Below are 27,054 nucleotides of genomic sequence, written 5' to 3' on the forward strand. Positions count from 1 at the left end.
GAATGAGTCATGGGATTCCTAAATCAGCATCTTTGAGACAGCAGCTGATTAACAAGGTCAAATGGCACCCTGAACTCTTCCAGCCAAAGCTCCTAAAACCCTTATTCACACCACACTGCACTGCTGAGGGCTGCAAAGACGATCAAAGAGACGGAAGATTCCACTCCAAGACCGTCACAGATGGTACCCTCCACATCCCAGCCAAGAAGGGATGAAGTGCGGGCAGAAAAATTCCTTGGGGCGCTTACTGATTATACACTCTTGAATATTAGCCAGGTACTAAAAATAATAAACTGCCAAATTATTAGGCAACCCCACCCCACCCCAAATCTGGAAACACTTTCTACGAAGTCCAAAAAGTTGAAGATTTTGTGTCTAATTTTATGGAACAAAAAAATATTCAGAAACGGAAGATTTTTTACTTTTCAGAAAAATCTGGCAAATTTTTTGGTCCCCTCCTCCAGTCCACCTTCCCCTTTAAGACTGTGTTGTTCTCCAACTGCAAAAGATTCCTCGTTCCCAGTCTCCCGTTTAACATACAGGGTCACAACAATTCATAATTCCTGCTTGCCCTGACCTCCCAAGTGGTTTCCAGAGCTCACCTTCCTAAGACGTCTCTTAATACAATCAAGACCCCTGAAATAAAACCCCTTAACTCATTTAAGACCCTGAATTGTTTACTTGATCAAGGGGCGCTCTGGATTTTGAAGCAGTGGTCAGGAAACGGAAAAGACTCACATTTTTTTAAAAAAATAAAAGACGGGGAAAGGGCTTTTCTGGTTCTGTGAACAGAAGGAGAATTCCGATCCCAGGCGTTGCTACATCTGGATCTGGGGCTCACCTAACTGGATGCAGGACTTCTAAGCCCCGAAGTTTGCTGAGGATCCCTAGAAAGTTTAATAGTTCCCGATAAGGTTGGCCTGGCCCCTAAGGTCCTAGTTAAAAGGAAGAAAGAAATGGGCAATTGTCAACCAGTACAAAATCAAGCTTGCTTCACAACAGTTGGCTTCATTTTTGCTGGAACCTCAATGAGTATCTTATCTGTGAACATCCCAAAATGAGGATGCTGCTCTACGTTAAATATTATGCAGACAGAACCTTCTATCTTTAGTGCTGTCTATACACATTAGGGTTGCCAATCTCCAAGCGTGGGCAGGAGATAACCCAGAATCATAACTTATCTCCAGACTACAGAGATCAGTTCCCCTGGAGAAAATGGATGCTTTGCATGGTGGACTATATAGCATTATACCCCACTGAGGCCCCTCCTCTCCCTAAACCTTGCCCACTCAAGGTCTACCTCCAAATCTCCAGGAATTTCCCAACCTGGATCTGGCAACCCTAATATACATGGAAAACAAAAGAGACGAAGAGATGCGCTGGAGGAAGTTGATGGGGGTCAGGAGGACGTGGTTAAGTATGGACATGGCCATTAAGACTGCTTCCTTTTGAGCTTGCGGGGCACTCTGCCACCCCCACTGCGCTCCCGTTTCTCCTTGCGGACACAGTAGTACTTGGTGACTCGCTTGCGGCACTGCTCGCAACGGACCGCGCAGCACCAGTGAAACTTGCAGTTGCAGCTGGACACCATCTCAGCTCGCCGTTCCTCCACAACCAGCCCGCAGTCCCCACACAAGCGCTGGCAGCTCCGCTTCTCCCACTTGCTCAGGGCCTTGCCCCTCTTCAGGCACTCTCGGCCCTCGGTCCCCAGGAGGCCCAGAGTCTTGTTCTCCAGGCAATAATCGGGCGAGTCTTCCAGGTGGACCAGCTCCTTCTTGGAGATGGAACTGAAGGTCTCTGCGATGGCTCCCCGGCTGGCAGCGCTGTTGCCTGCTCCTTGGAGTAAGTCCACTTTCAGGGCTTTGTGGTACTTCTCCTTGAGGTATGTGCCCACTTCTCGAAACTCAGGCAGCTGCAGCCAACAGGTCTGGGTGGTGCAGCTGCCAGACACCCCATGGCATTTACAGGTCCTCTTCATCGTCCCTTTCACTGCCTGGAGGTGAACGAAAAGACCACCTGGATGTCAGGCAGCTGCACCAGATCGGCGCCTCCTTTCTGGCCAGGAAACTTCCCCTAAAGCCTGTCCCAGTTATCTAACTGAGATGGAATATGTTACAAGTCTAAGAAACTGTTGCAGAACTTTTGCACTGTTAATAGCCAGAGACTTTTTTTTGTCTGATTTCAGACCTAAATATTTGAACACCGGAAGCTATTAGCCACTGAAGCAGTAGCTATCGAGTATGGAATTCATCATCACATCTAATGTGGCATATCTCAATTCTGTTGCATAGTTGTAGAATTCAATCATTCCTCCACCCTGCTGAGCTTCTTCACTTGTTATGTGGGTGATGTGTTTGCCCACTTAAGCCCACTTGGTTGAGGTTGCCACACTGCATGTAAGCAGCTGGCCATGCAGACTGGACAAGGGGATGGAAAGACTCCATCCCAATGTGGCAGCTTCCTTGAGGCTTTCTATGAGTCTGTCTACACGAGACGCTGTGGCATGTGTCCATCAAGTGTTGGGAGACGCAATGTTAGTCGGGAAGCATAGTTTTGAAAGATAGAGCCAGCGGAGATCACTCCTCAGAGGGTTTATCAATTCCATCTTTGCCTCTGAGAAGCCTCTGTCAGTTGCACCTCTCCAGTCTAAAACTGTGTGGAACTGCAAACAGAGGGCAACGAGGAATGGACATGGGCTGGAGCTGCCTTCCAGAGCCGGGCTTGGACCTGGAGAGGTTAGAATGGGCTGAAGTTTCCCTTCTGGCCTTTCACAGCCCCTTCACACAGCTCCTTTGTATAGCGAAGCCTTTGCCCTGCTGCCGGCTCCGGTGAGGACAGATTCTCTCACAGCCCTCCGCCACCATTGGCATGCCAGACTTCTCCTCTTCCGGAGCTTTAACCCTGCTGTCCTCGCTGCTTAAAACTTTGAACTAACCAATCCTTGGCAGGACAAAGGCTCCGGAAGGGGAGACGCCAGAGGCAGTGGAAGACTGTGAGCAAATCCATCTCCTCTGGAATGATCTCTGCTGGCTCCGTCATTTAAAACTACCCTTCCCAGCTAACACTGTGACTCCCAACATGTGACAAACACAAGTCAAAAGTATTGTGTAGAGAGACTCTTACGTTACGGGGCAATCAGTAGGTCACCATCCAGGTTGCCGTGGTATGGAAAAGGCTTCATAGCAATTTAGCTGAGGTAATTTCTAAGGGAGTCAATATCTTTTTTCTTCCATGCCCATGCAATGGTGAGGATTTGAAGGGAATAGTTTGTGAAGGTTCTGAGTTCTTGCTTACCCCTTTATGATCATATTTCCATTCTTATCTAAGTAGCTAATAGTCAACATGGCCACTTCTGTGGATATTTAAATCCACAGATTGGGCCCATGTTGAGAGAAGGGAGATTCTTCTCAACATTTGGGGGCCTTCGGGTATGCAGAAAACCCTAAATCTTAGAATAACTGAAGGGGGAGTTAAATCTCCCCAAAACAAAAGTGTTGTCTGTGCTTGGACAGAAAATGCAACCTTGGCCAGCCCTGGTGGGAAAGAGGGAGACAGAGAGAGTTCTTTCCCTCAGAGATTCCTTAAAGACCACTGAGGCTCTCAGCACTGTGTGAGGGGTGAGGAGGGGCTTCTCTTCTGTTTTCCCTCCCGCAGCCATTTTGTGGAAAAGAGTTCTGGAAGGAAGGCAGAAGCCGCTCCTCACTGCTTGCAGTGGTCAGAGCTGAGCAACTGAGCAGTTTTTGAGGTAAGTCTCTGATATGAGAGAAGAAAAAAAGATTGGGAGAAAATTGGGGGAGAGAAAGCTGGAATGGGAAAGAAGGGCAGAGGAAGAGGGGAGAAAGCAAAAGGAGAAGAATGGGATACCTCCTCCCCATACATTTCTTTTGGGTCCCCATGTGTCTGTTTTATTTATTAAAATATGTATATCCCATTTTTAGTGCAGTGGTTAAGAGCGGCAGGGCTCTAATCTGGAGAGCCAGGTTTGATTCCCCGCTCCTCCCCTTGAAGCCAGCTGGGTATCCTTGGGTCAGTCACAGCTCTCTCAGAGCTCTCTCAGCCCCACCCACCTCACAGGGTGATTGTTGTCGGGATAATAATAACACACTTTGTAAACCGCTCTGAGTGGGCATTAAGTTGTCCTGAAGGGTGGTATATAACTCAATTGTTGTTGTTGTTATTTCCCCCTGCATCTCAAGGCAACTTAGAATTCCAAGATGACAAAACATACACAATACAGTTCAACACAATATAATCCTTGATCTTGACCTGTTGACTGGCTTCTGCATTGGTGACTTGAGGGCAGAGAACTTACCTTCCTCCCAGCCTCGTTATTATGCAGGTTCATGGCTGCCCTGGCATCCTGCCCTGTCTCAAGGGCATCCACGAACTGCTTGGAAATGGCCTCCCCAAAGCCCACGTTGTCACTGCAGCCTCCCCACAGCCATCCTTGACCCCCTGTGGAGAGAGACCAACCATTAGGGTGAAGCAGCAGGAGGGCGCATTGGCCACTTTCCTTCCCCCCTGCAGCTACAGCACAGCATTTACTACTGAAAGTATGAGATCTACTTTTCCAAACAGCAGGAAGGGATTTGGGGTTCTCAAAAATTTCGCTGAGTACCACAGTCAGGTATTTTGTTATGATTTGGGAACGGGCTTGCAATGAGACACATTTGCGATATTAAAGATGCATATTTTCCAACGCCGATTTCCATATGGAAATTTAAAACTTGAGAATCTGAATGAGAGTATGCTGGTCCCGTTCGCCCCACAAATTAATTCCAGGCCTTGTTGGAATGTTCATGTCCCATGGGAATTGCACAAAAACAACCTGCACATTCTTATTCTTCCGTTAGGATGCAACGTTGACATGCAACAACATTGCCTGTCAGAACTATGGGCCAAGCTACGAGTGATGAAGGACACTTGAACGGCAAGTGAACAGACTCACATGTATTCCTCCCTGTTCACTTGCGCTCCACTTGCACTCCACTCGATCATCGAGTGGAGCGCAAGTGAACAGGGAGGAATACATGTGAGTCTGTTCACCTGCCATTCAAGTGTCCTTCATCACTTGTAGCTTCGCCCATTGACCCACTGGTCCCACCTATTCTGACTCTCCACAGACTCAGGGGACAAAAGATCTTTCCCAACACTTCCTACCAAAGAGCCTTCTACAGGAATTCATCTCATGGTCTGAACCTGGGACCGTAGGCAGGCACTCCTCTGCAAAGCTCCAGCTCCTCTGCAGAAGATTTCCTCCTTGCCTGTAATGAGAAAACTACCCCATCCCTCCACGGAAGGAACAGAAGCAAGATTATTTTTTTCCCCTAAGGTGGCAATGTAGCTTAGTTTGCCCTGTCTTATCATGGGTAGCCTCAAATGAAGAGGATCAGAAGAGGCTATTACTCCAGGGACAATTTAGAGCAAGCGGATGTGTCCTAAAAAGCATCTTGTAGTCCTGACCTGTATGGCCCGTGCTATGCTGATCTCGACTGATTTCAGAAGGTAAGCAGTATTGGCCTCAGTATTTGCATGGGAGACCACCAAGGAAGTCCAGGGTCACTATGCAGAGGCAGGCAATGGCAAACCACCTCTGAAGTCTCTTGCCTTGAAAATCTTTCAAAGTTGCCGTAAATTGGCTGTAACTTGATGACACTTTCCACCAGAGGTCATATCGTAGAAAAAGAGCTGGAGGAAGTCATCAGCATGACTCATTAGCATAGCTCATTAGCATATGCCACGCCCCTTGCCATCACCAGAGGTGTGTCATTAGCATAACTGTTTTGCATATGCCACACCCCCTGACATCACCTATTCTGGCTGTTTTGGACCCTATCCTGGCCATTCAGGGCTGAACTTGGGCCCAAAATGGCAAAAGGGGGCTGAAAATGCCCGAAAAGGGGCCCAAAATGGTCAGGATCAGGCTGCTGCTGAGCGGGAGAGTGATCCACCACCTGTCAGAGGCCCGATCTGGGCCATTTCTGCCCCAATCCAGGCTGAAATGGGCCCAAAATGTCCAAAGGGTCAGGTGGGTGGGGCCACCTGACATGTGACCTCTTTGGGGAACTGTGTTCCTGTGCGATCCCCCTCAAAATGAGCCCTGCTTTCCACCACCAGCAGCCCAACGTGCTCATTGGTTACAGAGAACTGACTTCTCCTATGACCTGTAAGAGGCTGCAAAGTGTCAGCCATAAAGCAAAGCCAGACTGACATTTGCCTGCCTCTTGCTCTTTCAAGGACACCCCGTGAGCATCTCGTGTTCCTCTGTCCTGGGAAGCGGAGAGAGGAGAGGTCACCCAGGAGGCACCTTACCAAGCTGTCCGTTGCGGGAGTCGTCACACCCACAGTTGTCAAAATCGCCAAGGCTGCAGTTGCGTGTCAGCGTGTACATGACTCCAGCAGAACTGATCGCGTGGACAAAAGCTGTCTCTCGGTTTGCTGCTGGGCAAAGACAGGAGATAGCTGAAGAAGATGAACGAACAGGAGGCCACAGCAGGCTCCAGTGCTTTGGAGCATCCTTGATGATGAAGGCCAAAATGGAGGCTGGAGGGGTGCGGGTTGAACAGACAAACGGCTAGCAAGGAAAGAGTTAAACAGTTCCTTCTGGCTTATCCCATTCCAGCCTCCTCTCAGTCAGAAGTAAGGTTGCCAGGTCCCCTTGCACTCTCGGCGGAAGGTGGGGGACCAGCACCTACCTCAGTGTCTTCTTTGCATGTGTGTGTGCCCCCAGGCCTGCACAATGATGTCACTTCTGGGAAGTGATGTCATCACCCAGGCCATGGCTGCCCCGGGAGCACACCTGTGCTCCATAGGTGGCCCAATTTGGACCTGAATTGGGCCCAAATGGTCCGGATCAGGCCTGAAATGGTCTGAATCAGGGCTCTAATGGCCCAGTTCAGGCCCAAATCACCCTAGAACATGCCACTGCCATGCAGAGGAGTACTTCCCCTCCTGGCAGCAGCCCAATCCCGGCCGTTTCTGGCCCAATCTGGGCCATTTTGGGAGTGCGCTGCACCATCTGGGAGTGCGCCTGTGAGGCCCGTGCCTCCCCTGCCGGCCAGGTAAGCGGGGGTGGGGAGTGGAGGGCGGGAGCAGGGGATCCCCTACCCCCAGTGGGGGACTGGCAACCCTAGTCAGAAGCCACCTGCAACTGAATTGCAGTTGGGTCAAAATTTCATTGGGCAAAATAATCAGGTAACTATTTGGAGTTTGGCCCTAAAACCTTGATGTTCTCCAGAATGGGAGAGCCAGCCAAGGGCCATACATGAGGCTTCATGAAGCCCTGTTGCTCTAAATTAGGTAGTGCGCCCTTGTTTGGCATCCGCCCAAGCTGAACAGCCACTAGCAATCCCACCAGCCACCCTTCCTCCTGCCTCCTCACGTGCCCAGATCTGTAACGGGTAAATCATCAGGGAACTTGATTGTATTGGTGATGGCTGTAGAAACATAGAAACGTCCCAGATTGGTGAACATTGTGACATTTAAACACACACACACACACACACACACACACAGAATGGAAATCTAAGCCAGGGGTTCCCAGTGTGGCACCACAGCACTCACGTTTCCTGGTCCTCACCAAATGTTTTTTAAAAAGTAGATGGGGCCAGGTGGGGCTTCTGCCCAGTTAGAGTGATGGTTGCCACTGGAGATTTGATTGGCCATGAAGATTTTTGAAAATGTTGCTGTGGTGGCACCTGCCACCACAGCACTGTGCGACTGAAGGTACGCTGGGGCAGCCATTTTGTGGCACACGCCGCCTCCTGGGGCAGCCATTTTGTGGCTGTGCCCAATAGGCTGTGTGGTATTTGAACTAAATTTGCCCCTAGGTTCAAAAAGGTTGGGGATCCCTGATCTAGTCAATTCCGAAGACTTAAGACAATGACATCCCGCTGGGACTGGGTTCGGGATAGGAGGACTAGAAATACTGAATGTACAAAACAAGTCTCGTCTGTGGCCAGTGGCGTCAGGAGCCTAGGCTGACTTACCACTCCGTAAACCTCCATGGCTAGAGAGCTGCAGAGCTCTCTCAGGACAGTTCCAGCGGTCCCAAGCAAACTGGAACTTGCATTCCTCGATTCCACTCTGCGCCCCGGCAGCAACACTGCTGGAGTATATGAGGTATGCCTGTGAAGGAAAGACATACAGGAGGAGGAACTTCCAGATGGACGGTGGAGCATCAGAAACAATGGGATTGGGTTTTCCAAACCGCTTCTTACCATTTCACTCTCTGCCTGCCCTGTGAACCTTGTTTGTAGAGATAAAAATAAAAATGACCCTGCTGCTAGAACAGGCCTCCAGTTCATCTACTCTAGCATCCTGTTGCCGGTAGAAACTACCTGGGTCCGTCTGAAAGTGCACAAGAGGGACACTGTTGGAGGCACCGGAGAACGGTCTGCTTCATCCTGGCTCAATTTTTTTGAAAAGCGGACGTGTCATACCTTAGGAGGAGATAGTGGTACCCATCCCTCCTGATATGGCAACCTCCCCTGACAGATGACTTGGAGGTTCAACATACAAATAGCAATACCAGAGTAAGATACGCTCCTGAATTTCCAGTTTGATTTGGTACATCTATTGATTTCTGCTCAATCTGGCTGTCAGAAACAGCAAAGCCAACCCTAAAAGTGGTACACTTTGGTGAATGGGGCTGGCCAGGCTTGGTGGCACACTCTATACTAGAGATGGGCTCGAACCGGGAAAAAAATTCATGGTTTGGCAAATTTCACGAACCATGAACTTTCACGAACCTGCCCCTGGTTCATGAACTGGTTCATTTGGTTCATGAAAACATCACATCCAGGTCAGAAAATCATCACGTCTGGGTCAGCAGAAGGTCTGCAGGAAGTCCATCCCCTGTTGCCTAGGAAACCGATTGATTGGCGCCAGGCTGTCTGCAGTGACGAACCAAAAAACGAACCAAACGAACCAGCCTAAAGTTCGTGGCGTTTCATCAGAAATGAGATCTGACAAACCATGGTTCGTGAACCACGAACCGGCCTAGTTTGTGCTTAATTTTGGTTTGTATTTTGGTTCGTGCCCATCTGTACTAGATATGCCTAGTAGTGCAAGGGGCATTGCTGTGTGTGATGTGAGATGGCCACTTCGGGTTGTTTGCCACAAGTGTTACCCCACCTCGGAATAAGGAAGTTCTATTTAGTCATTACAGACAATCCATTTTGTCTCTGATAGATCTATTCTCTATTATTCATCTGCTCACTCAGTGGCTTGGGAGCCATGTGTGACTCTTTGACATGCCACTTGTAGCTCTTCTAAGCGCTGTTTCCCCTTGTTCCAGGAAAGTGGGCAAGGCCCTTGCCTGATGGGGCTTGTGGATGGCAGGTGGTGCCCACCCTGAAACAGCTGCAGCCAGGGGAATGGGCAAGCTGCGAGCCTCCTTGAGGTGCAGGCCTCATGTCAGGAATGGAAATAAATACGGCCCTTTGGGTTGTTGGTCACTGCAAATGTGGCTTGCCACAGAGTTAGTAACCTTTTAAAAACCATCTCTTCAAGTAGCTGTTTCGTCTTCTGGCAGCAAATTCAGCCAGGTGCATACAGTGCATACAGCGGTATTTTTCTCTGTCTGTTCTGCACCTACTGCTAATCCATTTTGTTGGATGGCCCCAGAATTTTACTGCCGTACTGGATATGTGTCTTGTAGGTCAGAATCTGTTCAGCAAAAATATGACAAGAGTCTCATGGCACCTGACAGAATAATACAGAACCAGTTTGGTGTAGTGGTTAAGAGCGGCAGGACTCTAATCTGGAGAGCCAGGTTTGATTCCCCGCTCCTCCGCTTGAAGCCAGCTGGATGACCTTGGGTCAAGCACCGCTCTCTCAGAGCTCTCTCAGCCCACCCACCTCACAGAGTGATTGTTGTGAGGATAATAATAACATACTTTGTAAACCACTCTGAGTGGGCGTTAAGTTGTCCTGAAGCGCGGTATATAAATTGAATGTAATTTTTATAATATATTTATTATTATGCAAGTCTATAGGGTGATAAATCGGCAGATCGCTAAGAAATCGCACAACTCTTTTGAGGTTTTTATTCAAAATATTTCAAAAATACAAAGCTCAGATGGATTTCACATCATTTTTTTTCTTGGGCACTCCTTCCCAGATCTTCAGCCACAGAGAAACAAGTGAGAATTTGGACATCTTACTTAATACACTACTTTGCAGGAGATCCAAGGCCTGAAGCACTCAAACAGATGACCATTAGGTGTAAAAATACAGAGAAAATGTGTAAAAGGCCAGAGAATTCCCTGTCCATAGCCATGCAGCTAGTTTTGGATTTTGTGGCCCCTCTTTGTGGCCTGAAGAGTAGCTGTTTCCCAGAGTGGGATCCTGTGCCACCGACACAGCGGAGGATGTGTGCAGGGCTTTTTTCTGGGAAAAGAGGTGGTGGAACTCAGTAGGTTGCCCTCGGAGAAAATGGTCACGTGGCTGGTGGCCCCGCCCCCTGATCTCCAGACCGAAGGGAGTTGAGATTGCCCTCCGCGCCACTTGGCGGCACGGAGGGCAATCTCAACTCCCCTCTGTCTGGAGATCAGGGGGTGGGGCCACCAGCCATGTGACCATTTTCAAGAGATTCCGGAACTCCGTTCCCCCGTGTTCCCCCTGAAAAAAAGCCCTGGATGTGTGGATGCTGGAACTTCATTGGTGGAGTCAAACATACATGTCTTCGCCCCCTCCAAGCAGTGGAGGGCAGCAACAAGGTGGGAACCCACATGTTTGGCTCCACCTCAGCAGTTCTGGTCCTGCTGTGTGACATAGGCCCCTCAGCAAGGAAATGGCTTCCACAGGGCTGTGGGTACATTTGAAGAGAACAATCCAGCTTTTCCATATTTGTGCTGCGGTAAAGGCAGCCCAGCAAGAGAGGTACTGCTTTTCAGATGCTGTTGCATAGTGGTTAAGTGGTTGGGTGCAGATCAGCACTCTGCCGGTTCGAATCCCACTGCTGCCAGGAGCTCAGGAGATGGCCTTGGATAAGACACTCCTCTCAGCCTCAGCCCTCCAGCTGTATTGTTGGGAATAATAATAATACTGACTTTGTTCCCTGCTCTGAGTGGACACTAATCTGTCCAGGAGGTTGGTAATATTAGTACACTGTTGTTGTTAGTATCTCATCTGTGAGGGAAGGAATGGAGCAAAGGAGCCTAAGAGCCAAGCTACAAGTGACACCTTACACAGGTTGGACACTTGTCAGCTTCCCTCAAGTTTGGATGGGAAATGTAGGTGTCCTGGTTTTACAGCTTGGCTCTCCATTACAGCTGCAAGACCAGGATGCCTACATTTCCCATCAAAACTTGAGGGAAGCTGACAAGTGTCCAACCTGTGTCAGGTGTCACTTGTAGCTTGGCTCTAAGATATCTAGTAGATGGAGGGAGCCACACGTCTCTGGGCAACATTTGGGAATTCAATTTCCTTAGGCAAAGTTGTCCTAATCTGCTTATGTGGGATCATGGGCAAGTCATATACAGAAATTCAGACAATGATGCCATGGTTTCTAAGAGTCTCTCTACACAATACATCTGATTCGTGTCCTTCACATGTTGGGAGACACGGTAGGCAGGAGGCGTAGTTTTAAATGACAGAACAGGTGGCGATCACACCGGAAGCATGGATTTACAGCCCTCCGCCACCTCTGGCATGCCGGACTGTCTCCCCTTCTGAACTTTCACCCTGCCACCCTCGCTGCTTAAAACTCTGAATTAACCAAGCCTCGGCAAGGCAAAAGCTCCAGAAGGGGAGACACCAGAGCCGCCAGTGTGCTTGGCTCCCTCTGGCATTTAGGGGGGCAAGGGGAGAGCGCTGCCCAGGGGTGCTGGTAGGGGCAAACGGGACAAGGAGCTGATTGCTGCTGCCAGCTCCCTCTGACCGCTGCCCACGCAATCGGCTCCCTCTGGCTGCGGAGAACTTTTAGGGGAGCAAGGAGAACTGGTGGCAGCGAGAGGGAGCCAAGCGGACTAACGGAGATGCCTAGAGAAAGAACCTCTGCCAGGGAGAAGAGGAATTCTCTCCTTCTTCTCCCTGGCAGAGGTTCTTTCTCACTACACTTCCCAAGTACGCTTACGGGAAAACGACGCATGCCCTCCACGTGTCAGGCGCCTCATCTGTTTTGGCTCTCATAGATAGTCGCCGGGAGAAGGGACAGGGTGAGGCCTCCATCTAAACCAGTAACAGGACGGTGCACCTATCAACTGACCTCTGCAGTCTAAGCTTGCTTCCATCTCAGAGCCTAACTAGATGTTACAAACTTCTGTACTGTAGCTGGGGGAAGGGTAAACCACCTCTACTTGCTTCCCTGAGCAGCACTCTGGTGGAAGGTATTAGAAAGAAAGAAAGACTCTGTGATCTTCACACTTCTTAGCTCCCTCAACCTCCGTTTGGGACCAGTAGGAACTAGGGTTGCCAGGCCCCCTCAACCTCTCGGCGGGGGCCTGGCACTTACCTTGGGGGTGAGGGGGTGCACGTGCGCGCCTTGCACACACGTGCCCCCACAAGCGTGATGACTTCACTTTGGGAGTGATGTCATCGTGCGGCCACTGGGAGCGCGCCCAGCCTCTGCAGGGGCTCAAAACGGGCCCGATCCATGCCGAAATGGGCCCATTTTGAGGCGCTGCAGAGTGCAGGAGCGCCCCAAAATGGGCCTGTTTTGTCATGGATTGGGCCCAGTTTGAAGCGCTCTGGAGTGCAGGAGTGCTCCTGCGCTCCACAGCACCTCAAAACAGGCCTGATCCGCAGCAAAATGGGCTCGAAACAAACCCGATTTTGCCCCAAACGGGTCTGTTTTGAGGCACTGCGGGAGTGCGGGAGTGCTCCCGTGCTCCGCAGCCGCCCCAATTTGGGCAAAAACTGGCCCGATCCCAGCAGCTGCTGCACACAGGAGCGTGCAGTGCCACGGGGGAGCTCGCACGGAAGGTTCGCGGTCCCCTGCGGGTTAGGTAACTGGGGCGGGGTGTGGGGAGCGGGGGCGTGGGATCCCCCACCCCCACTGTGGGTCTGGCATCCCTAGTAGGAACTACAGTTGCCATCCATCCCATCAGCCTGGCCCCTATACTGCACTTGAGCCTGTATTCAGATCCCTGGTCATGAAGCTTGTGGGTGGGGGTGGGAACCCTTGAACAAAGCGCTGTCTCTCTCAGCCCAACAGACCTGTGACTGTTGTGAGGGTAAACTGGGGTGCAGTCACTGCCCTGGACTTTTTATGGAAAGAATGGGACTTTCCATAACAGTAGCTTTTTTGTTTCTCTTTCGCAATGCCTGAAAGTCTAAAGTAGAGCGGAAGAAGATGCTCCCGTTGCAATCCTGGGCGGCCAAATAGGCCAGAGACGAGGAGGTAAACTCAGGCCAGCAGATTTGGGCTGACTGAAAGGCAGATCAAAGACTTACCTTGGGACCAGTCATCAGGAAATTATTCACTGACCTGGAAGGGAAAGAGGAACTCATCAACGGGGAGAATGCCTGGAATTTTTCGCCTCCATCCCTGCCCACCCACACCGGGTAGCCCCCAGAGAAGTCTCTCCTCTTCTGCCTTCCAATCACACACGCCAAGTGTTGCCCACCCTATCCTGGTTCATAGCTGATTCCCCCACCCCCAATTCATCAATAAATATTGTTAGGTGTGGTCAAATATTTACAAAAATGCCATCTTGGGTTTGCTTGCAAAGGAAAGAAAGAGAGAAATACTTTTAAGGGAGTTGAAATTGGAAACGTTTGTGGTTATTATTGTCGATACTAATATTATTACAAACACAAAACAACTAGACAGAGAACACTTAAGAGGGCAGACCATATAATTTAGACTCTAAACGCAAGATACTGACTGCTTAAAAATGAGAGGAAGAAAGCAAAATGCTGAAAATCCCCTCCTTTCTCTTTGAAACGATTATGGCGCCCAAACCTGAATTTTGCAATGGAAGTTTGAGTTAGAGCTCCCAACCTCCAGGTGGGGCCTGGAGAATTCTCAGAATTACAGCTTGTCTCCAGGCCACAGAGATCAGTTCCTCTGGAGAAAATGGCTGCTTCGGAAGGTAGACTCTGTGGCATTATCCTCCACTGAGCTTCTTCCCTTCCCTAAATCTTGCCCTCCCCAGATTCCGCTGCCAAAATCTCCAAAAATTTCCCAACCCGGATTTGGCAACCCAGCCGGACAGGTTGATTCTCCTTGGTGTGGCCTACAAGCATGGCCAGGCTCTCACCTAGTACTGGAGTTGTTAACTTGGGCTTTAGAAATTCCTGAAGGTTTGGGGGCAGTGCCTGGAAAGGGTGGAGTTTGGGGAGAGAGCTCAGCTGGAATATCATTCTATATAGAGCCAAGCTACAAGTGACGCCTGACACGGGTTGGACACTTGTCAGCTTCCCTCAAGTTTTGATGGGAAATGGAGGCATCTTGGTCTTGCAGCTTGGCTCTCCATTTCACTGAAGTTTACAGAGCAGCAGTCTGTGGGAGGGAGAACGTGCGGTCGGGAGGGGAGTGCAGGCACCAAGCTCTCACCGGGTGCCCCCCTTCCCCTCTGCAGGAAAATGGCGCGGGCGGCCTCCCAGCCACTCACCCTGCCGTCACCAGCTCCACGGCGCTCCAGGACAACTCATTCAGAAATGAAACTCAAATAAGAAATACAGGAAAATCTACAGTATTTTTCTTTCTTTTAAGGTTTGTTTCCAGTCTCTCAGCTCTGTTCTTGAGGAGGCTTAAGAATTATGAGCAGGACCGATTCCAGACGGCCCTCCCCATGCCGAAATGGCATGCGTCGTCGCGCGGAAAACGTGAAATATTGCGTTTTTTGCGCGAGTCTTGCGCGACGTCGTGCAAAACTCGCGTGAGAAAATGCGATATTTCGCGTTTTCCGCGCAATGACGTGCGACGTTTCGGCATGGGGAGGGCCATCTGGAATCGGCCCAGGGCTTTTTTTCTGGGAAAAGAGGTGGTGGAACTCAGTGGGTTGCCAACACAGGGGGCAACTCTTGGCAGGAGGTAGTGCCCCTGGTACCACATGCGTGGGTGCAAAGTGTGTGCACGCTCCCAGGACCGCACAATAACGTCACTTTGGGTCAGCTGGAACGAGGGGAGAGTTTTTAAAAGTTTGAATCACCCTTGGTGAAAATGGTCACATGGCTGGTGGCCCTGTCCTCTGATCTCCGGACAGAGGGGAGTTTAGATTGCCCTCCACTGGAGTGGCGCAGAGGGCAATCTCAACTCCCCTCTGTCTGGAGATCAGGGGGCAGGGCCACCAGCCATGTGTCCATTTTCCAGAGGTTCCGCAACTCCTTTCCACCACGTTCCAGCTGAAAAAAAGCCCTGATTATGTGCAATCACAAAACTGTAAAACCTTCATACAAGTGAAAACCACCCAACCTGTTAAAATCCTCAATTTTACAGTCATTGAAGAAGTGAAAAGAAACCACAACCAAGCCCTGGCAATAGTCATACGCCCTGTAAAACGCCAAGTGAAACAAAACACATTTTACTGTCTTCCTAAAGCCATGAGATGCCATGTGGTGAATTTCATTTTGCAGAACATTGCATAATCACGGAGCAATTTTCAAGGGGAAATTTACAGCATAGAGCTTTAGAAATAAACACCAGCACGTTGAAGTACAACGATCACCCACGCTGGTTAGCAAGAACCATCTTTACATATGTACTCTTCACGCAGCGCCTGATAAGGAACAGGCAACTCAGGAACGGACAAAGAAATGCTGTATCTCCAGAATTTTTAAGGGCAGCCCCGCTGTTCCATTACCATCCCTTGCCAATGCGTGCAAGGAGGATGAATGTCAGCATTTAAAATGTCCATTTTCAAAGGTAGCCTCCATCTCCCCCTGCCACAACAATTAACTTCATACATAATTATTTCTCAGTACCCATGTTATAAGGAGCCCCGTGGCGCAGAGTGGTAAGCTGCTGTATTGCAGCCCAAGCTCTGCTCCCAACCTGAGTTCGATCCCGGCGGAAGCCGGGTTCATGTAACCGGCTCAAGGTTGATGCAGCCTTCCATCCTTCCAAGGTTGGTAAAATGAGTACCCAGTTTCCTGGGGGTAAAGTGTAGATGACTGGGGAAGGCAATGGCAAACCACCCCATAACAAAAAGTCTCCAAAGAAAACATCATGATACGCAGGGCTTTTTTTCTGGGAAAAGAGGTGGTGGAACTCAGGTCTGCACAATGAGTCGCTTTGGGTCAGCTGGAACACAGGGGGAGTTTTTCAAAGTTTAAATCACCCTTGGCAAAAATGGTTACATGGCCGGTGGCCCCGCCCCCTGATCTCCAGACGGAGGAGAGTTTAGATTGCCCTCCAAGCCACATGCGCGGAGGGCAATCTCAACTCCCCTCTGTCTGGAGATCAGGGGGCGGGGCCACCGGCCATGTGACCATTTTCAAGAGGTGCCGGAACTCTGTTCCACCACGTTCCAGCTGAAAAAAAGCCCTGATGATACGACATTCCCCCATGGGTCAGTAATGATTTGATGCTTTCACCTTTACCTTTACCTATCCATGTTATAAGGGTTACAATGTGTTTGAAGTACTTTGAACACTCTAAAGTACTTTATACATGTTTTCTATTAGTACTATTACAAGTAGGTACCCACATGGAATGGGAGGGAGGGGAGATCCTTCCCCCCCCCCCAATCTAGGCTTCCCAGTTGCCTGCCAGTGTTAGACAATCTCCTGGGGGTTTGCCCTGTTGCCCGCCGATCACTGGTGATCAACAGAAGGAGGCAAACCCTTCGGAGATCGCTCAACGCCAGCAGGCAACTCAGAAAAGCGTGCACTGGGTGTGCTCCCAGTGGGGTACGATGATGTCACTTTCTGAGCACCAGCTGCAGGCATGCTCCCGTGCTTTGCTGGAGGCAATGCTGGCCCCCAAAGCGCCAGAATTAGCCCCACACAAAGTGCAGGAGCACACCCATGACTGGCATGATGATATCACTTCCTGGTAGTGATGCCGTCACGCAAGCTCCGGGATCGGGCACAAAGAACACAAACAAGGCACAAGTTAAGTGTCAGGGCCCCCCTCACTACTTCTAGCTTGCCTCTCCACACCTGGCTACCTGCCCACTCACCACTGTGGTGAGAGTGACAGAAGCAGGCGAACGGGAGCAGCTGACATGGACACTCTCCCACTTCGCAATGCCCTCTGGAACTCCATCCCACTTGACAAATGTATTTGTTTTTGCAGATCAGGATGTGTATCCCCACCCAAAGCCACGAGCCATCTTGAGTGTGTATGTGAGCAGAGTGGAATGAGAGCCAACAAATGCGATCCCTGAAAGTATGATTATTTCTACCACTCTGGCAAATTTACCTATAAGTCTCTGAGCCTTCACCATTAAATTCTAAAATAAAACCTACTAGAGAAATGCAAAGGGTTGAAATGCCACCTGTAACCCATAGAGGGAGCTCTTGGTAGGGATTCACATCCTGATCCATATGTTACGTCTATAGGCCTATTCACATGTTACAATGAATGCTTGTATATCCTCCATGTATGTGCGTACATCGTTTTGTAAGAAAGAGCTAGTGTGTTTCACTTTGCAATTGAAACCAGGGACTAGTACCTGGATAAATGTGGGGTTTGTATCACCTGTTCAGCTGTAAATGCGTTGAAATAACATGTATTTTTTAAAAAATCAGGTCTACTTTGTACCTGGATGGAATATGCATTCCCTGTAACTCATGAACAGGGCTAGTGACTGTCCCAACCTAACCTTCATTATTATTCTTATAATCATATATCTAATTTGTAGATGCTTAAACCTGCAGATTGGGACCAATTACCCAGGAGTACGGTTTTCATCAGCTTGGGGTCTGCAGAATTTTTTTTAAAAAAACTTCAAAATGGGGATAGGGGCGTCCCAACCCACCCGAAACCATCAGACACCATGAGCTTGCATGATCTAATTATTGTGGTGCTTTAAAGAGCCAAACATTCCAAGGATAACCCGCCAAAACCTGAGGAGACATGTGCAACATCACACCTGCACACCAAGCTCCAAGCTGCTCTTGGCTCATACGCTGGCCCTGCAAGATCCTGCATTCCTGGCTGCTCAAAAGCAGCAGCTAAGCAAAAGGGAAGGGTGGTGATCGAGAGACAAGCAGGAAAGGGTGTTTGGGTGTAGGGGAAGGTTTTTTGGAAAGGCCTGTTTGATTCCATGTAACTCTGATGTTAGAAGCTGTTCTCTGCCTGGAATGAGACAGCCTCCTTATCTCTCCCTCAGCCTGCGGTTTCTCTTTCGCCTGAAAGAAGGCCTCATGGCCTTGGGGTTTCTCACACATCATTTCTGCCATGTCCTGGTGTTCATTTATTAAACTGAGAGCCAAGCTACAAGTGACGAATGACACTTCCCTGGCAAGTGAACAGACTCACGTGTGTTGGTTGTTGTGGGTTTTCCGGGCTGTATTGCCGTGGTCTTGGCATTGTAGTTCCTGACGTTTCGCCAGCAGTGACATTGTGACACCGAGAGATCTTTATCTTTTGGTGCTACACCTCTGAAGATGCCAGCCACAGCTGCTGGCGAAACGTCAGGAACTACAATGCCAAGACCACGGCAATACAGCCCGGAAAACCCACAACAACCATTGTTCTCCGGCCGTGAAAGCCTTCGACAATACATAGACTCACGTGTATTCCTCCCTGTTCACTTGCCATTCACTTGCGCTTCACTTGATCAAGCTAACTGCTTCCTAAAGGGGGGGTGGGAACTCTGGGGCTGGGCTTAGACGCCTATATACGTTATGAGCTTGTAGAGAATCGCCATTCCTGGCATTGGCCATTTCCACACGGCTTACCTTATTCTGCAAAATAGCGAAAATTTGCGAGAAGATGCTGTTACCGCGTGAGAAGACGCAATAGCAGCATCTTCGCGCGAGATTTCGCTATTTTGCAGAATAAGGTAAGCCGTGTGGAAATAGTCAAGGAGTGTAATAGGGAACGAACTAGTAGCTTATCAAATAAAATGCTTTAACTCATGCAGTTTCTGGACTCGTGCAGTGAAGTCTTTGAGAGTTACTTGGCAGAACCTCACAGTAAGGGAAAGAGGAACATCGTAAAGAGGTTACTGCTGCCACCGCTGAACCCGAGTTCCATGGCTGACCCACCACTGCTACTGTGATGGTGGGAGGGCACGGTAGTCCAGCACGACTCCCTCAAATCTCACCCGGTGGCTTTTGTGGCACCCTCCCCCTTGTACCAGTTACTATAATGGTAAAGTAGGCGGCTTGTTCCAATCATGAAAGCAGTAAAAGAAGTCCTCCCATGAAGAAGGTAGGATTTTTTGCTTCCTCAGTGGACTTAGGTATGCAGAAAAATGTGACTATAAATTTAAAAAAGAAAACCTGCCGCCGTGTCCCCACTGCAGACTGAGTACGCTCCAGGAAGCACAAAATATCGCAAGCACTTGAAAATCAGTTCGTGGGAAGAAAACAGGAGGTGGAATTGGCTTCCTCGTGTCCTCAAGAGCTCATAAGATCCAAGAGGGCAGAATTTGGATGGAGGGGATTTTTTAAATCAATTGTCTCCTCCTGCGGCAATTCTCAAGGGCTCTAGCTTGTTTCCTCTAATAATAAAGTCGCTGTGTTGATCACTAAGGCACCCAAACAGGTCCAAACAGGGATTTTTTTCTGGGAAAAGAGGTGGTAGAACTCAGTGGTGGAACTCAGGACCGCACAATGATATTACTTTGGGTCAGCTGGAACAAGGGGGGAGTTTTTAAAAGTTTAAATCGCCCTCATTGAAAATGGACACACTGGCCATGCCAGTGGCATGGAGGGCAATCTAAATTCCCCTCTGGCTGGAGATCAAAGGGCGGGGCCACCGGCCATGTGACCATTTTCTAGAGGTGCCGGAACTCTGTTCCCCCGCGTTCCAGCTGAAAAAAGCTCTGGGTCCAACTATGGAAGAGATTTCTGCATACCCAGGGAAAACTCCAGGGATAGAGGGAAATATGAACTTCTCCCCAAAAGGAAAATCCCTTCAAAACAGCCAGAATGAGTCCTGTGCTTTCCTGTTGCCATAGAAGCCTTCATTCTGCCCACGGACAGGCTAAATGAAAGCAAGCAACTTCTTTTGTGCTTTCATTCTGCCCACCTTTCATCACCACTGCAAACGCAAAGGCATGCACATCGGCAATGGCGCTCCCTCTTGTGGGAATTTTCTGCCAGTTTTCTCCATCTCCCTCCCCCCCATCTCTTCCCTTCCATACATGCTCCACAGTGACTCTGCATTGTCACTTAAATGCGTGGTCATCATGACAGTTGTGGTGACTGCCCCCCCTTTTTTGCATTTTTCTTCATGCGTGTGCTATAACACTATAAAGATTCTATTAAAGTTTGTCATAGATCAATGGCAATAAATTGTTATAGTGCTATAACAATTATAGATTTTTTAAAAGGCCCTGAAAAGGCCTTCTGGTGGAATGGCAGGAAAAATAGCTGAGAAAATGGTGCAGATCTGGGTACAAAAGAATGCACACCATTCCTCCCGAATGATGTGCTAACATGCTAAGACTGCAATTTCACCAAAAACATCTGAGCAAAGCAGGTCTGGGACAGTATATTGAGGACAGAGAAAATCTGGGGGAAGGACAATTAGTGCCCAATGTCATCTGGAAGCTCACAAAAGGTACTGCGGTTTGGAAACCAAGATGGCGGCAAGCCTCTGTATGGCAGCAGTCTCAGAGTGTCTCTACACGAGACATCTTAACACGGGGAGGCCCAAATGTAGGGAGACGCAATGTTAGTCAGGAAGTGTACTTTATCACCTCTCTAAGAGAGAATGCTCCTCAGAGGGTTTGTTCATTTCATTTTTGCCTTCCGGAAGGCTCTGTCAATTTCACCTCTCTACAGGAGAGATCCCTCCTCAGACGATCTGTTCATTTCATTTTTGCCTTCCCGAATCACCTCTCTACAGGAGAGATCCCTCCTCAGAGGATCTGTTCATTTCATTTTTGCCTTCCCGAAGGCTCTGTCAATTTCACCTCTCTACAGGAGAGATCCCTCCTCAGAGGATCTGTTCATTTCATTTTTGCCTTCCCGAATCACCTCTCTACAGGAGAGATCCCTCCTCAGAGGATCTGTTCATTTCATTTTTGCCTTCCCGAAGGCTCTGTCAATTTCACCTCTCTACAGGAGAGATCCCTCCTCAGAGGATCTGTTCATTTCATTTTTGCCTTCCCGAAGGCTCTGTCAATTTCACCTCTCTACAGGAGAGATCCCTCCTCAGACGATCTGTTCATTTCATTTTTGCCTTCCCGAATCACCTCTCTACAGGAGAGATCCCTCCTCAGAGGATCTGTTCATTTCATTTTTGCCTTCCCGAAGGCTCTGTCAATTTCACCTCTCTACAGGAGAGATCCCTCCTCAGAGGATCTGTTCATTTCATTTTTGCCTTCCCGAATCACCTCTCTACAGGAGAGATCCCTCCTCAGAGGATCTGTTCATTTCATTTTTGCCTTCCCGAAGGCTCTGTCAATTTCACCTCTCTACAGGAGAGATCCCTCCTCAGAGGATCTGTTCATTTCATTTTTGCCTTCCCGAAGGCTCTGTAAATTTCACCTCTCTACAGGAGAGATCCCTCCTCAGAGGATCTGTTCATTTCATTTTTGCCTTCCCGAAGGCTCTGTCAATTTCACCTCTCTACAGGAGAGATCCCTCCTCAGAGGATCTGTTCATTTCATTTTTGCCTTCCCGAAGGCTCTGTCAATTTCACCTCTCTACAGGAGAGATCGCTCCTCAGAGGGTTTGTTCATTTCATTTTTGCCTTCCCGAAGGCTCTGTCAATTTCACTTCTCTACAGGAGAGATCCCTCCTCAGAGGATCTGTTCATTTCATTTTTGCCTTCCCGAAGGCTCTGTCAATTTCACCTCTCTACAGGAGAGATCCCTCCTCAGAGGATCTGTTCATTTCATTTTTGCCTTCCCAAAGGCTCTGTCAATTTCACCTCTCTACAGGAGAGATCCCTCCTCAGAGGATCTGTTCATTTCATTTTTGCCTTCCCGAAGGCTCTGTCAATTTCACCTCTCTACAGGAGAGATCGCTCCTCAGAGGGTTTGTTCATTTCATTTTTGCCTTCCCGAAGGCTCTGTCAATTTCACTTCTCTACAGGAGAGATCCCTCCTCAGAGGATCTGTTCATTTCATTTTTGCCTTCCCGAAGGCTCTGTCAATTTCACCTCTCTACAGGAGAGATCCCTCCTCAGAGGATCTGTTCATTTCATTTTTGCCTTCCCAAAGGCTCTGTCAATTTCACCTCTCTACAGGAGAGATCCCTCCTCAGAGGATCTGTTCATTTCATTTTTGCCTTCTCGAAGGCTCTGTCAATTTCACCTCTCTACAGGAGAGATCCCTCCTCAGAGGATCTGTTCATTTCATTTTTGCCTTCCCAAAGGCTCTGTCAATTTCACCTCTCTACAGGAGAGATCCCTCCTCAGAGGATCTGTTCATTTCATTTTTGCCTTCCCGAAGGCTCTGTCAATTTCACCTCTCTACAGGAGAGATCCCTCCTCAGAGGATCTGTTCATTTCATTTTTGCCTTCCCAAAGGCTCTGTCAATTTCACCTCTCTACAGGAGAGATCCCTCCTCAGAGGATCTGTTCATTTCATTTTTGCCTTCCCGAATGCTCTGTCAATTTCACCTCTCTACAGGAGAGATCGCTCCTCAGAGGGTCTGTTCATTTCATTTTTGCCTTCCCGAAGGCTCTGTCAATTTCACTTCTCTACAGGAGAGATCCCTCCTCAGAGGATCTGTTCATTTCATTTTTGCCTTCCCGAAGGCTCTGTCAATTTCACCTCTCTACAGGAGAGATCCCTCCTCAGAGGATCTGTTCATTTCATTTTTGCCTTCCCGAAGGCTCTGTAAATTTCACCTCTCTACAGGAGAGATCCCTCCTCAGAGGATCTGTTCATTTCATTTTTGCCTTCTCGAAGGCTCTGTCAATTTCACCTCTCTACAGGAGAGATCCCTCCTCAGAGGATCTGTTCATTTCATTTTTGCCTTCCCAAAGGCTCTGTCAATTTCACCTCTCTACAGGAGAGATCCCTCCTCAGAGGATCTGTTCATTTCATTTTTGCCTTCTCGAAGGCTCTGTCAATTTCACCTCTCTACAGGAGAGATTGCTCCTCAGAGGGTTTGTTCATTTCATTTTTGCCTTCCGGAAGTCTCTGTCAATTTCACCTCTCCAGTCTAAAACTACCTGGGATCACAACCAGAGGGCAGCAAGGAATGGAAATGGGCTGGAGCTGCCTTCCAGAGCCGGGCTTGGACCTGGAGAGGTTATAATAGGCTGAAGCTCCCCTTCTGGCATTTCACAGGCCCTTCACACAGCTCCAGTGTATAGCAAAGCTTTTGCCCTGCCACTGGCTCTGTCTTTTTAAATTACTCTTCCTGCCTAACATTGCATCTCCTGACACATGTTCTTCAGATGTCTTGTGTAAAAAGACTCTGAGTGGACCTAGTCCATGAAACTCACACACAACAAACCTGTCCTCAAACAGGGAAACTTCAAGGAGAGATTACAACCTGAAATTGCCAGAATGGAGAGTCTCTCTACACAAGATGCCTCAGCACGTGTTCATCAAGTGTAGGGAGATGCAATGTTAGTCGGGAAGCATAGTTTAAAAAGACAGAGCAGGCAGAGATCGCTCCCCAGAGAGTTTGTTAATTTCATCTTTGCCTCCCCCAGGGGAGATGTCTTGTGTAGAGGCAGTTGAAGGGGGCAAGGAAACTGCCCTATAGGGCTGGAGTTCAAGAGTCGGTAAGGCACACACCCAGGACTACAGAGCTGTTTTCTTACAAGTCTTCATTTCCTGTTTTGAGGTTTTAAAGGGCGGGGGGCACGTGGTTGTTTCCAAGCTTGAAAAAGAGTAGTCTTTCTGTTCAAACCCCAAAGCTGGGAAATTTGTCTCCATAGAGAAACAGTGGCATAGTCCTGTGGTTGGTGAGGGCTGCCGAAAATAGACATGAGATGAAAAGCACAGAGGGGCATTGAATTGATCCGAATCCAGTACTCTAGCTGTTCTACCTCACTGGCTCTCTTGAGTTTAGGAACTTGCCCCAATGGGGCTGCAGTTGGAGGGAAGATGAAGAGCAAGTCTGAAACATGCTGCAGCGCTCCCTGTAAATTACCCTTGGCTGCTCTTCTACAGATCACCAGGTTGTCACACCTACCCCTCATTGCTTGAGACAGAGTGAGAGATGGAAGTCATTATCCAGGACACATTTCTAGGTGAAAAGTAACACTGGCATTAAACAGAGAGCTTTATGACCATGTGTCTTGATAGTTTGTGACGGACAGTGCCACAGGGCATTTCGCTGTACTGGCTATCCGACCATGCACCTTTCAGCCTGAATGTTGCCCTTAATAGAAATAATAGAAATTTTCATTGCCCCCTAGAGTGCAAAGTCTACTACTCAGTAGTACTTCCGGAAGGCTGAGTCTACTACTTAGTTGGTCAGAGCTCTTGAAGAGGCACTTGTTAAGATGTAGTTTTTTCCAGCAATGGTATGACTTGCATGTTGATTGCCAGAGATGGGGATTATGTTATGACATTTGATCATCTGCACAATTTGTTCCCTTACTCCGACTCCTTCACAGGGAGCGAGCTGTACATGTGAACCATCCTCATAATACATACAACATAGGGGTCACTCCTGGACTCCTTTTCCTTGGAAAATCCCTAATGGCCTCACTTCCAGGTTGCTTTACCACCTTGTTTTCTGACAAAGTGGCTGAATTTACTGATTTCCTTGAAAACGCTCCAGTTACGTCTATGAAAAAGTTGTGCAAGGTCTCGTTTCCTTCCTTGATTCTGCCGAAGTTGACAGCTTTGATTAATTTGAAAACCAATGAGTTAAAGAGCAAACTGATCGACTAAAGTCTGAAAGCAACACAAAAAATCAGTTGGTACTTTTGGGCCAGAAGCCACAAAAGATGCACCAGATCAGCGCTGATGAGAAAAAACCATCAAGAAGTACTATCTCTGTCTATTTGTATCTGTGGCTGGCAGATACGTTGCATTTCTGGTTTTCCTTCTAGGAATAAGAACCACAGGCAAATGGTGCTGAAATCAAGGCCATTCACACACTTCTGTACACGGGCTGGATTGACCAGGGGGCAGGGGGAGTAATCTGCCCCCGGTGCTGCCAAAGAGGGGGCGTCAGGTTCAGCTGCCAGCCCCAGGAGCGCGCGGGTGGCAGGACAGGCAAAAGGCAGCGCTGGTGGCTGGGAGGCTGCCTGCGCCATTCACCTGCCCCGCACGGAAGTGACGTCATCACACAGCGCCAGGAGCACCTGCATGCGAGTGGCTGGTCTTTGGTTGCCCTGGGCACTGGCAACCATAGATCCAGCCCTGCTGCACACTTGTTCTACTATAGTACTAATTCATAGCAGGATTTTCTGGGGTGGACAAGATGGTCCATTTGCAAACAACTGCTATAGCATGTCAGTGCAATATCCACTGATGTGTGGGTACAGTCTGTGTCTTCGGTAATAACAGTAAGGCTGGAAAGTGTTCCTTTTAAGTCATTCTGGCTTTGCCATGATACTATAATAGGGAACACAAAGAAAAAAAATAAGGGCCATTTTCACACATCGTTAACGTCGTGCGCAACGTTGCGCAACATCACGCAACATGGCACAACACTCACGGAACGGTGGTGTCTTCGTGGTGTGATTTCTGATGTCACCCCATCATGATTCCGTTTCCGTGGCGCAATGAGGTCCGAAATTGTGCCATAAAGACACTAGCGTTCTGTGAGTGTTGCGCAATGTTGCGCAACGTTAACAATGTGTGAAAACGGCCAAGATAAAGAAGAAAAGGAATGGCAAGTATTATTTCTTAGATTATTTCTTACACTTAAGTGAATTTATTTATTTGTTGATTTTTTTATTCCCTTCTTTCAAAAACTTTAAGGTACCTACATTGCTTTGGACAATATACATATTTATTTATTTAATTTTAAATAGATTATACTATAATAAGCCCTAATGAGTAGCAAAATGCATCTTCTAGACAGGAAGGTTTTGTTGAGGTATGATAATAATTCCTATAGTGGTTAGGGGTTCAACTAGAACCGGGGTTATGCTCCCTGCTCAACCATGAAGCCTGCTGGTGTCCCTGGGTTAGGTGTGTTCTTTCAGCCTATCTTACCTCAATGGTTGGTGAGATAACAAAATAGAGGAGAACTCTGTATGCCATCTTCAGCTCTTTGGAGAAAGGGAAGGATACAAATGTAAGCGATGCCGTTAAAGACAAGATGGGGGGGGGACATTACTGGGTGTTTGAGACAATTTTAAGACCCTTTGAACAGTGTGAAGTTGGTCCCTAATTGTCAGGTGTGACAGAACAAACATTGAGGAAACAGTAATACAGCTGCCACAGCTATAATACTGATGGCGCTTCACTGGTTCAGTCTAAAGTACAACCTCAAGAAATCCTCTTCAAAACTTGAAGCCAGCTGGGTGACCTTGGGTCAGTCACAGTTTCTCAGAGCTCTCTCAGCCCCACTTCCTTCACAGGGTGATTGTTGTTGTGGGGATAACAACAACATATATTGTCAAAGGCTTTCATGGCTGGAGAACGATGGTTGTTGTGGGTTTTCCAGGCTGTATAGCTGTGGTCTTGGCATTGTAGTTCCTGATGTTTCGCCAGCAGCTGTGACTGGCATCTTCAGAGGTGTAGCACCAAAAAACAAAGATCTCTCAGTGTCACAGTGTGGAGAAGATGTTGGCAGGTAATTTATATCTACTTGGGAAGGTGGGTTTGGGCTGAGTCATCCTGTAAGAGTTTCCCAGGGTGTGGAATGCTAATGGAGGAAGGCTTCACTGTATCCTGAGGAGGTTCTTTTGCATATGGATTGGTGCTTGTAGCTACAGATGTCAGTCACAGCTGCTGGCGAAACGTCAGGAACTATAATGCCAAGACCACGGCTATACAGCCCGGAAAATCCACAACAACCATCAGTAATAACATACTTTGTAAACCGCTCTGAGTTGGTGTTAAGTTGTCCTGAAGGGTGGTATATAAATCGAATGTTGTTGTTGTTAAAACT

The 27,054-nt window shown here is 48.5% G+C and overlaps 1 protein-coding gene across 1 annotated transcript in view; it reads right to left on the reverse strand.

The window, feature by feature from the left end:
- Window positions 1-1,432: 1,432 nt before the first annotated feature.
- WNT8B (Wnt family member 8B) overlaps window positions 1,433-27,054 on the reverse strand; it is a 31,675-nt gene continuing 6,053 nt past the window's right edge. Inside the window, exons 2-6 of the mRNA XM_054983960.1 lie at window positions 13,399-13,432; window positions 7,989-8,127; window positions 6,313-6,438; window positions 4,313-4,455; window positions 1,433-1,993 (exon numbers count right to left, since the gene is read on the reverse strand). Of these exons, the coding sequence (XP_054839935.1) occupies window positions 1,433-1,993; window positions 4,313-4,455; window positions 6,313-6,438; window positions 7,989-8,127; window positions 13,399-13,432 (1,003 nt within the window). The remainder of the gene's footprint in view (window positions 1,994-4,312; window positions 4,456-6,312; window positions 6,439-7,988; window positions 8,128-13,398; window positions 13,433-27,054) is intronic.

This window comes from Eublepharis macularius, chromosome 6 (assembly GCF_028583425.1).
Source record: "Eublepharis macularius isolate TG4126 chromosome 6, MPM_Emac_v1.0, whole genome shotgun sequence".
Classification (NCBI taxonomy): Eukaryota; Metazoa; Chordata; class Lepidosauria; order Squamata; family Eublepharidae; genus Eublepharis; species Eublepharis macularius.